This window comes from Lycorma delicatula, chromosome 1 (assembly GCF_047948215.1).
Source record: "Lycorma delicatula isolate Av1 chromosome 1, ASM4794821v1, whole genome shotgun sequence".
NCBI lineage: Eukaryota > Metazoa > Arthropoda > Insecta > Hemiptera > Fulgoridae > Lycorma > Lycorma delicatula.
The window spans coordinates 136,358,367-136,373,583 of record NC_134455.1 but is presented as its reverse complement, the minus strand read 5'-3'; the positions used below and the strand labels follow the sequence as shown (position 1 = coordinate 136,373,583).

The window sequence follows — 15,217 nt, the reverse complement described above, 5'->3', positions numbered from 1 at the left end:
TCTTCTCTGATAAAATTTTTGTCCTCCAAATTTTATCCAAGGCAGACATAACCTCAATGCAATGTAGAGACTGATACCTTCTTTTTCTGTTTAGCTTCTGGAACCACCGTTAGGTGTTATTTCAGATGATGTGTATGAATGTAAATAAAGTGTAATCTTTTAAAGTTACAGACCGATCATTCCAGAGATATGTGATTAATTGAAACAAGGGACTGATACATGATGAAATAAAAATATACCAGTTTGTTATTATTATTCATTCTAATGCATCAACCAAAATTATTATTTAATTTATTTTAACTCACAATGTCTTTTCAATTTGATTTTATGGTATTGTTGCTTATATTAACTTGTGATCACCGTCTTCTGACATGTGTAAATGTGTCTTAATAAATTGGGTTTTTGTTAACTTAATTCAGGTATATTATTTGCCCTCACTTAATTTTTAAGATTTATGTAAAGAAAATACTGTATTATCTTGATTTGATTTTTGAGTTCATGTTATCTGATTGATTCATGTAATGCAGTGAAGTTTCAAAATTGTTGCCACTGTGTTAAATACATTTTTTTCTCTTTTGAGCTTTCTCACTCCCCTGGGCATGTCTCACTCCCCTGGGCATGTCTCATTCCCACCAATTATTTTTATATCTGAAAATCTATGAAGTTTTGTGCCATACTCTACTTTCAATTTTAATTGATAAAAAATTACTAGATCTTTGAAAGATGTAAAAAAAAATTTTCCACATTATTCCTTTTAAATCCCCAATAACTGAATCAAACAAATTGCATATTGTGTTTAAACAGTGGGATATAATAATATACCATAATCATATCCAAATTGTTTTCTTATAATTTTCTATAAATATTGGCCAATGCAAATATTATGCAACAAAAAATCTGTACATGGACTTTGTTCAGATATTTTGTTGCACAATCATGTAAAGGTTTTTCTGATCATCAGACATTGTAATCTTTAATATGATATTACTTAGAAATTTCAAATTTATCCCATCCTTTTTCTGTTTGTATTTATAAATTTTCTTTAATCTGAGATGTTTCCTGAAAACACTATTTGATCTTTAGGAGGATGACATGCATTCAAAAGTCAATAATCTTTGCATATGTTGTGTTCATAGTGCTGATTGTTAATGTACAGAAAAGTGCCACTTTTTTGTAGTTTTTGTTATAATAAAGATTTGAAAATGAAAAATCAAAAAATACATATTTTCATAGTGGCGAGGGTAATGTTTTGAATTTTTATTAATATTCCTTAAAAAAAAATTCCTTATGTTTACATTTTAAGTCGACTAATTTAATATTTAAGGTTAATAGACAATGTTAGCGAGCAGTAGGTTATGTTTACTGAGGTAATGTTGACAAGTTCAGTACCAGAATTTATTAGTTACCTAACCCCTTAACCTTGACCGAAATTTGTGTTTACATTTTAAATCAGCCAGTTTAAGTTGGATAAAATTAGTGACCGTTAAGTTGTGTTGGTATATGAAATTCAGTGCACAGAATAGTTAGTTACCTAACCTCAAACCTTATACTTGACCTAAACATAACTTGATTGTAATGAAACATTAATGTTATTAAATTATGAAAATGGAATTAAACAAATTTCTGAATCTTGTTTGATTTCAGCAAACATTTAACCTAACATTAACTTCACTCACTGAACCATTTTAACTTAAAAACTTTGATAGAGCAACACTTTTTTCTTGTTTATTGATTAATAAAATGATCATAAAAACATGTGCCAAGATTATTGATCTCTGAATGCACTTCATCTTTCAAAATAATTATCCAGTAATTTCTTTAAAAATTGCCTGAAATCAGTTTTACAGTGCAGGTTGGTTTTTTAGTTGTTGAATAATTGTTGACATAGAACTGTTTTGGTTCTTTGCATCATATTCTTTGAAACACTAGTTATGGTGGTTTAACTGATATATTCCTTCCCACATTGTTATGTTCTTGCGTTGAATATAAATATATGAACATCTTTACTTTTTGATTTTTTTTGGTTAAATTGTGTTTTGTAACTATTAACTAGGTACAATATAGCCATGCTTTTTTTTTAAACATAACTAATCTTCATTGTATAAATTCATTTAAAAGTTAGTTTGTTATACATATTTGTTCAGATTAATATCAACGAGCACAAATAGTTTGTATTTTGTGCTTGGCAGACCTATTTTCAGTTGTTTACCTCCAAATATCATCTGAGATCTATTATAAAAGTTTTAAGAGGTTAGTTTTTAATCCAGTAAATGCTCACTTCTTTTTTTTTCTAGTTGTTTATCATATTGTTAGTCCTTTTGAATTTTGTATATTTGATGTGTGAATAGAAATTTTTTAATAATGAATATAACACCTAGGAAGAGGGCTGCTGTAATTGCTTTATATGAGAACACTTATTTTACTCAATGAGATATGTACTAGACATAAGGTGAGTTTTCTATAGGTAACAGACGTATTAAATTGAAAAATGGAACTGCTTCAATATTAGATAATTGTAAAGGAAATTGTGTGAGCAAAAGAGTTATCGCTTCTTGAGATGATGAATTTTTGTCAATTAAAAATAATGTACATCCCAGATAAACAGCTTTTATCTTCAAAAAAATTCTGCAGAGTCAAAAGTCAATATATTACTCAATGGTTAATCAGAGTTGTTGAAACTGGTTGAAGGTTTTGTAGACCAGTGATAAAACAAGTTTTAATATGTGTTACGTTGATAAAATGACTTGAATTGACCAGGAAGTATAAAGATTGGGCTTAGGTAGACAATAAGGTATAACTTTTTGACAAATCCTCATTTTGTGTTCTGGAATTAAGAATACAGCACCTACAATAAGCTAATGATGAAAAGTTAAGTCCAAAACACTTCCACTGAACTGTGAAGCATCGTCTAAAATAATTATTTTTGGGTTCTTTTGATTTAATGTGGGTGGGCTGATTTGTGCCCTGTAAAGGTATGATAAATATTGAAAAATATTTATTTGAGCAAAGAATATGAGGAGATTCAACAAAACTTCAGCCAAATGGATCTGCCGTGTTTCAGTAAGATCTTGCACAGTGCCACAGTTGAAGAAAAGTTAACCAAATTTTTTCAGAATAAAAGTACTCAACTGCTGTGAGAGTTGATATGATGAATCCCACTGAAAATCTGTGTCTGATTGGTAGGACAAGCTCAGTAAAGAATTGGGTTACACTAATAAAGTAAGATGAATTAATCAGTTATATAAATGTGGTTTCATGGTGTAGAAATTTGTGAAAAGTATAAATTATTGGTTGACTTGATGCTGAGTAGGATTAAAGCTAGAGAATAGTCGAAGTGATACTGTATAAGACTACACTTCATTTACACTCATACATATCATCCTCTGAAGTAATACCTGAACGGTAATTCCTGGAGGCTAAACAGGAAAAAGAAAGAAAAGGATTAAAGCTAAAGAATATATACCAACTTGTAAAAGTCATTTTAATGCAAGTTATTTTATTTGTTTTGTCACTATAAAGAAACAAAAAAAGGAAACAGGTAACCATGTATCTGTTAATTTTCATGAGGATGTAATTCTTTTTTCTACCAAGTATATTTTTGTAATTATTAATTTTGTTTGTGTCTTTTTTATATTTACTGTAATTTTCTAGAATAAACATTTTATAGTCATTTTTTCCTATTGTTATTTTTATTTTTTGAGTTCAATTGTGCCTAAATTTAATCAGTTCAGCAAGTCACAGATTTTTAAGTAGAAAATTTAAAAATTTAAAAAACTACTTAAGAAATTTTCTATCTACCTATACAGCTTATCAATTGTTTATTGTTTAAAATAAAAATATTTTACTTTTTTTTGTTTTACTCAATTTTAATTGTTAATAAACTTGATGTAGAACATATATATGTTGTTCAAAGTAGAACATCATGCAAAACTTATGTTCATTATAGTTACTAGTTTTTTATTTGATTTGCTTTCTTCTTCTTTTTTCATTATGGCCCTCTAAGGACTACACATAATAATTTCATTTCCTTCTCTTGTGTTGTTTCCATACCTCCCAGTACTCCCTCCTTTTTGCTTTGCACATTTTCCTTCCTTCTGACTACTTTGTTCCAGTTCTTCTAACATTCCAACCTTGAAATCTTTTTTTTCACACTTTCCCACGAAACACATCTTTTTCTGTTATTTCATAGTTTATGTTCTTTCTTTCTAGATCTTTGATCTGCTTTATTTAATATAAATTTATTTTATTTTACAGTGATTGAGCATCTCCCTCAGGAGTTACGTGATCGATTTACTGAAATGCGGGAGATGGATCTTCAAGTTCAAAGTGTGTATTTAAGTAATTTTATAAGTACAATAGAACATTTGTTTTCATATGAACTGCATGTGCCTATTTAGGTAGTAAGTTTAGTTTAAAAGTTACTATTTCAAGTATACTAAAAATTAAATTGTAATAAAGAACATATGTAGGTCATATTTTATAGATTATTTATGGTATTTTGTTCTGTTTATATTGCCAACATATGCACCAATGAAACTGTTTTGGTTGCACAGTACAGTAAGAGTATAATTACAAAAACTGAATGTCTAAATAAATAGTTTCTTAAAGACATTAACTTTAGTTGCCAACTGCTTCAAAGTGTTGCTATTATATCTTTTCTGTAAACTGATGTGTATTAAGATTCAGAAGCTGAGTAATGTCATCCTCATTTTGTTTTATCTCATTGCACTGTTCTAAGTACATCAAGAGCTTTTGTTGACATTAATGTTTTTACTCCCTTTGGTCATTGTTGTTATCTTTTGAGTCTATTTCATTTGATTTATCGTTAAATAGGCATTTAATGCTTACTTAATGATTATACAATTTAGTTAACAGCTTATGAGAAGGATCAACTTTATCCACTTTAAATTATTCACTGAATAACATAAGATGTGAATTCAGGTAAATCTTTTGTAACTTAATAATACTGTTTGGTTTTTCTAGTCTGTTGTGTATAATGTTTACCTTCGAAGTTAATACTGTTTGCTTTTCATTGTTTCAGTTTTTTCACTTGTGAGCACTGCAATTTCTTTTTAGCTAATTTCTTTAGACTCTACCAGATTTTTACTACCGTGTTTATGTATGAAATTATCTGTGATATGTCAGTTGAAGATCTCTTTTTTAATTGTTACTTTCTGGTTATGTTTCCAACCTGCATTACAGAATAATAGTTTCTTAATCATAATCTGATAGATTTTGGGTTTGATTTCTGTTCAGCTTCTACATATTTTTTATACTACAAGTATTATATATCATATACCATTCAAAAGCCTTGTGTTTATTCTCTGCCCAAAATGTGATGCGGCAAACTTAATAAAGTTTTTTTAGTGATCCCATAGTGAATTTCTTTAGATTGAAAAAAAAATTATGCTGTCTAAATAGCGGAATTATATATATATATATTGCTTAATATTATAGTTTTGTAATATGATGATGTACAGGGAACATGTTTGTGGCATGTGGGTCTACGATGTTGGTTAAGATAACCTGAACTAAGTTGGTGGAAGATGTCCAGGGGTGAATAACTACGTCTGAGACTACCTTGGGTTAGATCCCAGGCCCCAAGGTCAAGGTTAAAAGAAAAACAAATCTCAATGAGTTTGAGGCATGGGGCCAGCAGTAGAGGTAAGACATATGGAGTGCTGTGATAATACCGTAAAGTGGGCCTGGCATCCTATGTTGTAGAGCGGAAAGGGTTTTAGTGGGTAGGTCTGCAAGGAAGAGTTCCACACTACTCTGGGTATGAGACCACATGGTGCATATAAAAGGTTCCCCTCCTCCAATGAAAAAAAAAAGACTGAAGTCATAATTTATGCAAAGTAATCTGATTTTTTTGATTCTCTGGTTTCTTTGAGTGTAAGCTGTAGATTTCTTATCTTTTATAAGTATATTGACATTTTAATTAAAAATCTAACTAAAATGTTTAAAGTTGTGCTTTCTTAACTTTTTAACTGCAAACTTTGAAGTCTGTAACAAATTATTTTCACTAAATCAAAATATCGTCACATCCTTATCTGTAGCAATTCGTGTAGTGCTGTACAATCTGTAGAGGATTTGTATTGTAGACATCCTATTGTCATCGAAATTGGTAACACAATCGCTTAAGTGAATTGTTGCAATACACAATTGAATTTCTGCGGGATCCCTAGCCATATTGGAATCCCAGGTAAAGAACATTTGAATTCTGCTGCTAAAAATGCATGTAGCCAACTGTCTTTCACCATTTGAGTTACAACTACCAATTTTATTAATTCCATTAAACGTAAACTTTGAAGAAGGTGGCAAGGGGACTGGACTGGTACAGTGGATGATAAACTCTGGCACATGAAAGGTACAGTGTTACCAATCGACACCATACCAATGGACAATCTGTAGCAATGCCAATCAGCACAGAAAGTGGTCCTGTGATGATTGAGATTATCACATACCAGAGCTACTCATTGAGAATTAATGTCGGCAGAAAACACACCACTATGCGTATGATGCAACTGCCACTTAACTGTTCACCATATCCTTGTGGACTGCATATGTTAGGTGGCTTTACATCATAAATTCAAATTACTGAGAGACATTCAGCACATCCTAAGAAATGATAAGAATGTATTAGACCTGGTATTGTTACTTCTAATTAGAATCATTATGCAAATTAGAATCATTAATGATTATCAACCATAAATGTTATTTTGTTATCCAGATACATTTTTTATCTTAATTGTTGCATTTCTTTAGTTATTTTAGTTTTAATTTTATTATTGTCTTAATTTTATCCCTATTTTATTAACATTTTAATATCCAAGAAGGGTCTTCTTTTTACTTTTTGATCTGGGCGATGATAATGCAAATCATCCCCCGCAAAAAAAAATTCATTCAGTTGTTGGTAATTGGTTTCAGTTTGGGATTATTTGAAAAGTTAAAGAATGAAAACAAATTTTAGTTTTACTTTTTAAAGTTTATTTCTTGCTACTTTGTGATAGTTGATAAAAAAATTCTCTGAAATTAAATACTATATTTTTTTTCATCTGAATGAAAATATAGAAAAAAATTAAACCTACTTTAATTTAGAATAATGTAAGAAATTTGAAAGTGTAATAAGCCACCTGCTTGTACATGGAGCATACTGAATGTGGTGGAGGTAATGGAAAGGGATATTGTATATCTTGTGCAAAATTTTTATTTTGGTTGTGTATTATAATCAAGTATGTTTGCTACCCTAAAGTCAGTTAATTAATTTTACGTGAATACTACCAGCCTAAATTAACTTGTATATATGTTGGTAATGTTGTATTGATGACTTTATTTACTTGCTTAACAAGACATTAAGATACATAAGAAACAATCATGTACAATATATCATTCAAATATAAGTTGGAATTTTGCCGTGCAGACTGAGAATGAGCAGTGAGTGTGGTAGAACACTGCGGGTAAGTAGTTTGTTATGTGTGGAGGGGAGCAACCAGCCAACCATGCCTGTAGGTCAAGTTCCCACAGGCAGAATGAGCAGGAGTTACCATAGATAGCACAGTTAAATATCTGGAAAGACATATGTTAGCGGCTGTTGAATCACTTTGAGATATAAGGAGATGCTGTATTCTAGGACCATATTGTGACCTGTGATGAAATGTGGGTCCATCATTACATCTCTGTATGGACGTTTTTCACCCTCCAAAAAAAAAAAAAAAAAAAAAAAAAATCATTACATCTCGGAAAGCAAGAGAACAAGTATGTAGTGGTGGAAAAGGAGAGGGGGGCACCAGTCACAAATGCTGAAAGTTCTGGCAACTATCTTTTGGGACTGAACACCCACTGTGCAATCCAGATATGTCACCGTGTGATTTCCACATGTTTGGTTTGGCGAAAGAAGCTTTAGGAGGAGAAAGATTTGAAGATGACACTGCAGTCAAGGATTATGTGTGCAATTGGTTTTTGGGCAGCTATTTTGTTTTTTTTTTATGTGGGGATTAGGAAACTACTTATCTGGTGAAGAAAATCTATTTCTGTTGAAGGAACGTCTATGTTGGTAAATAAGGTAACGTATTTGTAATTTTATCCATTATGAGTAAAGCCATGTAAACAAGTACCAGTGTATATTTGAATGACCCTCGTATTAGATATACTTTGTTCCTATTCCTTTGGATTAAACAAGTATATTTGTAATTTAATTCATAACATATAAAGAAATTAATATACTTATTTACTTATAGCTTTTATTTTTATTTTTTTACATATAGATTCTATGGATAGTTTGGAGAAAAGGGTGAAAACATTTTTTGGAAATGCGAAGAAAATGAAGTCACAAGAAAAGGAAACCGAGTATGAGAGTATAAGAAAGGATTATTATAAAACTTTGGAGGATGCTGGTAATTTTTTTTAAGTTGTGTTGATTATGTTATAGTACTCATGATTAATGTTTTTTAATCCATCTATTGTAGACTTGAGTTTATCTAACTTGTATGGGATTATGCTGTGGTCTGATAAATTGAAAGCCATTTGTTGGAAGGTACATAAGTAAATTTACCAACTATAATAATCAAGTGATTAGTATAACCTGCCTAGACATTACCATTTTAGGTGTGAATGGTTTAAAAATAAGTATTTTTATTTTTTTCAAATAAAGTAATAAAACTTTTATATTTTTATTGAAGAAACTAACTGTATTTATAACATAAAAACTAAGTATAAATAATTTTGTAGATATGCTCAGAAAAGAGTAATGGTTACTTGATTATCTGAACCAAAACTTGAGTTATCCAAAATAACTAAAAAAAAAAAAGTCTAAAAAAATGTTTAACACTGAAGAATTATTTTAAATTATGCAATTCATAATGGAATAAATGATAAAAAATGAAATATTACCAAATATTAATGAAGTGTTATCTAAAAGTTCTTGAAATTTGTTTTTACGCATGCAAACAAGGGCAACAACCAGATGCTAGTATTAAGAGTGTAAGGTATCCTTTGTGAATCAGAACCCCTAGTCTCTTCAATGTAAGCAATTGTATTTCTCTTCGATGTAAATGATTGTATTTGTTTTTGGAAGGCAGTTTTCCATTGTCATGTTTGCTTGTGATTGTAGTTTTGCAATGATTGATCTAGAAACAGTAAAATGTTAGTGCAAGCATTCAGTAATAAAATTTCAAGCCAGATGCAAACATATGACTGATTTAAACATTTTAAAAGTGGTTGAACATTTGTTGATGAACTACAACAAATGAATGTGTTATTTTATGATGAATGTTTGGGATGACCACACCAGGAAATGTCTGCTCTTCAGAATGCTATTGTGGAAGGTCATAGTCAGACTATAAATGACATCTATAACACCATGGGATTGTTTTACAGTACATATCAATAGATTTTATCAGAAGGATTGTTGCAAAGTTTGTGCCACAATTGCTGAACGACAAAAAAAACTGTCAAACAAATATCTCCATTGAACAATATGAACTGTTTCAAACTAACTTCAATATCATTTATCAAGTTGTCACAGGAAATAAAATTTGGGTTTATGTTCTGTATATGACCCTAAAACTAAGAAGCAATCATTCCAGTGGTAAAGTCCATCTTCACCTCAGCCAAAGAAAAAATGCCTATAAAGTCAAAAGCAACATCAAATCCTTATTAATCTATTACTTCTGTATTGATGAGATTATCCACACACTTGCTGGTCAGATTAATGGGTAATTCTGTTACGTTGTTTTAAGGCTGCGGAGGGAGGATATAAGAAAGAATTGTCAAGAGGAGCGGTCCAGGAATTACTTAGCCCTTCATTATGATAATGCAGTAGCTGAACACACTCACCAAAAAAGGCTTCCACTCCTATCATTATAAAAGTACTATGATCGGTGTCTGAACTCCTATTAGTCTACTTTGAAGGTGACGGTGGTGAATAATATGCGTATCCAATACGTATGGAAACTTTTGGGTCAGCTCATATCTGTTGTCTTTAAAAAATTAACAGTTTATAGAATCAGTATGATTGCATAAAATGTAGTTTATTCTATTATTTTTTACTGCAGGTTACTGAATAGCTTACATTATTTTTTTGCTAATAACTGGATTTCAAATTAATCTTTTATTGATTAAAATGTAATTAAACAGGATTATCCAAAATCGATTGCTTTCATTATTTAGAGTAATTGTGAGTAAACAGCATTACTAGCTAATATTAATTAGCTAGTAATAGTATTCAAAATCTGTTATCTCTAAATTAGAAGTGACTATCTTTTTTGTATCATTTTAGTTCCTCTAATTCTCTAATGAAAGAAAGCCCAATTTTTTTATTATTCTTACCTTAATTTAGCAGAGCACAAAACCATAAAACTCAAGGAAAAGAAAGAAAAGACTTTGGCCATACATCCTGCATAAAAGTATTACATCATCTCTATGTGTTAGTTTAATTTGGAAGATCACTGGTAAATTAACAAATAATACTACTGCTTAAACAGGATTATTGATCTATATAAAATCATCATCAAACTGATATCTAAATTCTTTCAGTTACATGTAAACAGTTTTAGAAACTTGTCTAGTGTATTTACAGCAAGTATTTCTTAAATTAATCTTATAAAAATATTATAAGGTCTAGTCAGGATTTTTAATAATTTTAATGAAATAATTAAATTCTCATTCTATAAAACTAAATTCCACTCATTAGTAACTAAAATGTAGTCATTATGAATTAATAGCTCAAAATATTTTATAATGTTTCAAACATTTATAATATTAATTACTCACAAATATAATGGTGTAGTTTTTTTATGTTAATGTAAAGGATTAAATGTTATATCTCTGGTATAGCATTTTTTGTTATACCTTTGAAGAATATATCTATTTTATCTTTGAAGGTAAGGTTATTTATTAGATTTATTATTGATATAAATCAATTACTTTTTACTCTGTTTTGGGGTTTCCTGTTGAGAGCTTATCATCAACCTGCTGTTGTGTATATATATATATCAGCATAATATATATATATATATATATATATATATATATATATATATACTGCTTGTAAATGAGAAATAAAACTATGTATTTGATCAATACCTTGATTGATTAGATTCAAAATATGTTACTGTTAAAAAAAAAATTGCATTTACTATTACAATTGTTTGAGTTGTGAATTATAGATTCATTGTATTAATTTCAAAATTTAATTTTTTGTTTCCATTAATTAATAAGTTTTCAATTAACTAATCTTATAGTTTATTTGCTTGTTATTTTTATAAGACTCTGTTTATTAAATTTTTTGAAACGCGTATTCCAATATGCTTTACATTATTTTTCTTATGAGGTAAAATAATGATGTAACTTGTTAAACCAAGAATTGAATTTATAAACTTTACTAGATCCATCACTTCCTGTACAAGCTGAATTACCAAAGTTATTGCTTTATTAATGAATAACTAGATCACAGTTTTTTAAACTTTTTGAGTGCAGTATTTACACATTAGGCTGTTTGGGATAAACCCACTGGCTTGGTCTAGTGGTGAACATGTCTTCCCTAATCAGCTGATTTGGAAGTCGAGAATTCCAGCGTTCAAGCCCTAGTAAAGTCAGTTGTTTTTACACAGATGTGAATACTAGATCGTGGATACTGGTGTTCTTTAGTGGTTGGGTTTCAATTAACCACACATCTCAGGAATGGTTGAACTGAGACTGTACAAGACTGCACTTCATTTACACTCATACATATCATCCTCATTCATCCTCTGAAGTATTATCTGAACGGTAATTACCGGAGGCTAAACAGGAAAGAGAAAGAAAGGCTGTTTGGCATAACCCACTGGTTTGGTCTAGTGGTAACTTGTCATCACATATCAGCGGATTTCGTAGTCGAGAGTGCTAAGGTTCAAATCCTAGTAAAGCTTGTTACTTTTATATAAATTTAAATACTAGATTGTGGATAACGATGTTCTATGGTGGTTTGGTTTCAATTAACCACACATTTCAGTAACAATCGACCTGAGACTGTACAAGATTACACTATATTTACATTCATACATATCATCCTCTAAAGTAATACCTTATGGTGATTCCAGAGGTTAAACAGGAAAAGAAAGGCTGTTTGGCATCTAGCATTATTGCCTAATGCAAGACTATCATGTCTAAAAAACTGAATTTTTTGAAAACAGGGATTGTAGTTTTATCATAACTCTAGCTCTGTTAGCTTATTTACTAATTAAACCATAGAAACATAATTTTTCACCTGTATTTCTTAATGAATTTAAATAACTGTAGAGATATGATACTCATACACTAAAAACATATTGAATTATAATTGTTAATAAGTAAGTTTATGAGTTATGATAGTCTTGCATTAGGAGTATAATATATATAATTTTCTCTATCTTCATCGATATTTGTTACTTTAGGATCATTACTTTAAAATTATATTGGATGCTATTTGAATGATATTTCAAGAGAATGTTGAGTATGAGTATTTTTTTTTTACATAAGCTGTATGTTGGTTGTGTAGAATATATGGTATAATTTGTATATGTGATTTCAGAGTTTCATTTCATTCTTGTAATAAATGGCATGTTAATTTTTATTACAGATGAAAAGGTTCAGCTAGGTAATCACATGTATGATCTGGTTGCTCGTTATTTACGCAGGTTGGATCAAGAAACACATAAGTTTAAAATGGAATTAGAGGCTGATCATGTTGGGATAACTGAAATATTAGAAAAACGTAAGGTATTTTATTGTGAATTAGGTTATACAGTGATTTATTGATTGTTTGACAGTTAGTATTTCATGTTAAATAAAAATATTAAAATTTAGTTAAAGAATTTCTTAGATCTTGACTGATGCGAGTATAGTGTAATTATGATCTCTTGAGTTAACATGAAAGTACTATCTGAAAATAAAACAAGGTTCTTTTATGCTGATAAATCTATGTGAAATCAGAGAAATACTAATAAACTCAACACCTAAAGTTAATTTATTAAGCAAAATTTGTTATCCTTCCCCCATAAAAACAGGAGTTATACAGCCACTCTCACAAATACTCTTCAGTTGTGCCTTAGAAAACATTACCTGTATGGAGAAACAAATCAGAAGAGTAAAACAATACTCCTTCACAGTTCGTATAGGAAGATGACACATATTAAGTGTTTCACCTTCGCAGATGGTTTGGTTATCTTGTTGGATGATCCCAAAATATTAAAAGAATAAATAAACATGATTAAAAACCTGGCAGAAAGAATAGGTGTACAAATGTTTTTTTGTGAAAATCACATTATATGGTAATATCAAGAATGCCCAAACCTTTATAAAAACCAGGTATGGAAAAATAAAAAAGTAAAACAGTTTAAATACCTTAGGGAAAGTATAAAATGGAATGTCTTAGAAAAAAATAGCCCTAAGAAATCAACTGAACAAAATGAAATCAGCCTGTCATTAACATTATACAATAAAAAATTTGCCTATAAATGGAAAATTAAGGCATTTGATTATGTTAATTTGTCCAGAAGTGTTGCAAGCTGCAGAATGTTTGTCAGTTATCGGTACAGAACCTTTTAAAAGGATTGTAAAAGAAAGAAAAAGGATTTTTAAGGAAAATATTTAGCTCTAAAAAGGAGCTAAACTTAATACTTATAGACTTCGTCTACACAAAATGCTATGTCAGAAATTTAAAGAAGTTATGTCACGTTATAAAACTTGACAAATATTTAAAAAAAGTAATAATAGAATTTCTAAGAATTTTCTCCTCTTTATCTAGAAAGAAAAAATGAAAGTGTACATTGTGATAAAAAAAAAAAAAGTAAATAATGCAGGAATAAAAATCCTGCTAACAAAATCAGGAGTAGATCTAGAAAAACTGAGAAGTTTTGGAAAAGACTCTTCAAAGAAAAATCTCCTAAACTGAGTAGTGACAGAAGAAATCAAGAAAAATGCCAATAAAGATTTAAAAATTACTGGCTAGAAAGGAAGGAGAGGATGTTAAGAAAAGTGTTAAGGATGTCCATAGTTAGTCGAAACAAAAAAAAAATGATGTGTACAAACTTACAATAATTTTTTTATGTTAAGATCTGATCTTCCAAGAGAGAGATAGACAGATTGATTAACGTTTTATTTATTAAAATTGACGCAGTTGAGAACCAAAGTCCACTCTTTCACATAACCAAAATTAGTACATTAAATATACAGTGCATTCATAAAGTCACTCAATCCAAAACAGATGTCAATCCCATATTTGTAATTCTGTTGTTATAAGGTAACTGGCAAGGCATGTTGTTGATACTTCACTAAACAATGTCAAAACACATGACTCATTGTCCTTCCATCAGTGTTTATAATTGTACTGCATTACAATTATGCTATTTTTCACAAGCTCAGTGTTTATTTATTGTGGAACATTATTTAATTACTATATGTTATTCTGAACCAGAATGTTTTTACCTTTAATTTTTCTGATTGTGTAAAAAAATTAACCAATTTTCATTTAGTGAGTAGATTTTGTGGAACAGGAATTGAAGTTGATTGTAAATGTAGTGTTTGTCCATCAGTGTTAGTTCATATGAAATTGATCAGTTCTTTTATGTTCATTTTCACCTTTATATTCTTCAGGACAGTCACTCAGGAATTTTCCTTAATACTTTGAAAAAAAAAAATCAAAGACAGTGGGTGAACTATAAAACCTGTCCATATAAATGGTATGGTCTTGGTACTAATACTTTAGAGATAGCAGCGTCCGGTACTCCTATGATTGTAGCGTACAAAGTTAATATTTTTAGTTTTATTATTATTAGGTTATTGAAGTAAGGTTGTAGTAAAAAGGTAGTAGCTTACTACTACCTTTGTAGTAAAGTAGTCTTGTAACACAAGAAATAACTGAATTATCTTGAATCCCCTTTTCAATATAAACCTCAAGCTGAACCATATAACCTGTAGCTAAATACATAAAATGAAAATTTTAATACCATATTTTTTGGGTTTTTTTTTTGTATACTCAAAAGAATTCTTCCTTTAAAACCACAGATGATTTTGTCTACTTTAAAATTTTTGTATAGAGAAAATGACTGTGAAATTGTAATTACCAAATGGTTATAGTATGGTCTAAGTTTATGCAAACAGTCATGGCCATGTTGTTGTCTTGAAACATAAGGTGTGTTATTATTCAAGTGCAAATTAGAAAGAATGGCTAAAAAATGGTCTGTTTGCATAACTGAAG

At 29.7% G+C, this 15,217-nt stretch overlaps 1 protein-coding gene across 1 annotated transcript in view; it reads left to right on the top strand.

Annotated features, from left to right (window-relative positions):
- The window catches only part of Ing3 (Inhibitor of growth family, member 3), a 41,836-nt gene that overhangs the window by 310 nt on the left and 26,309 nt on the right, over positions 1-15,217 (top strand). The window contains exons 2-4 of the mRNA XM_075361814.1: positions 4,255-4,326; positions 8,268-8,396; positions 12,599-12,733. Of these exons, the coding sequence (XP_075217929.1) occupies positions 4,255-4,326; positions 8,268-8,396; positions 12,599-12,733 (336 nt within the window). The remainder of the gene's footprint in view (positions 1-4,254; positions 4,327-8,267; positions 8,397-12,598; positions 12,734-15,217) is intronic.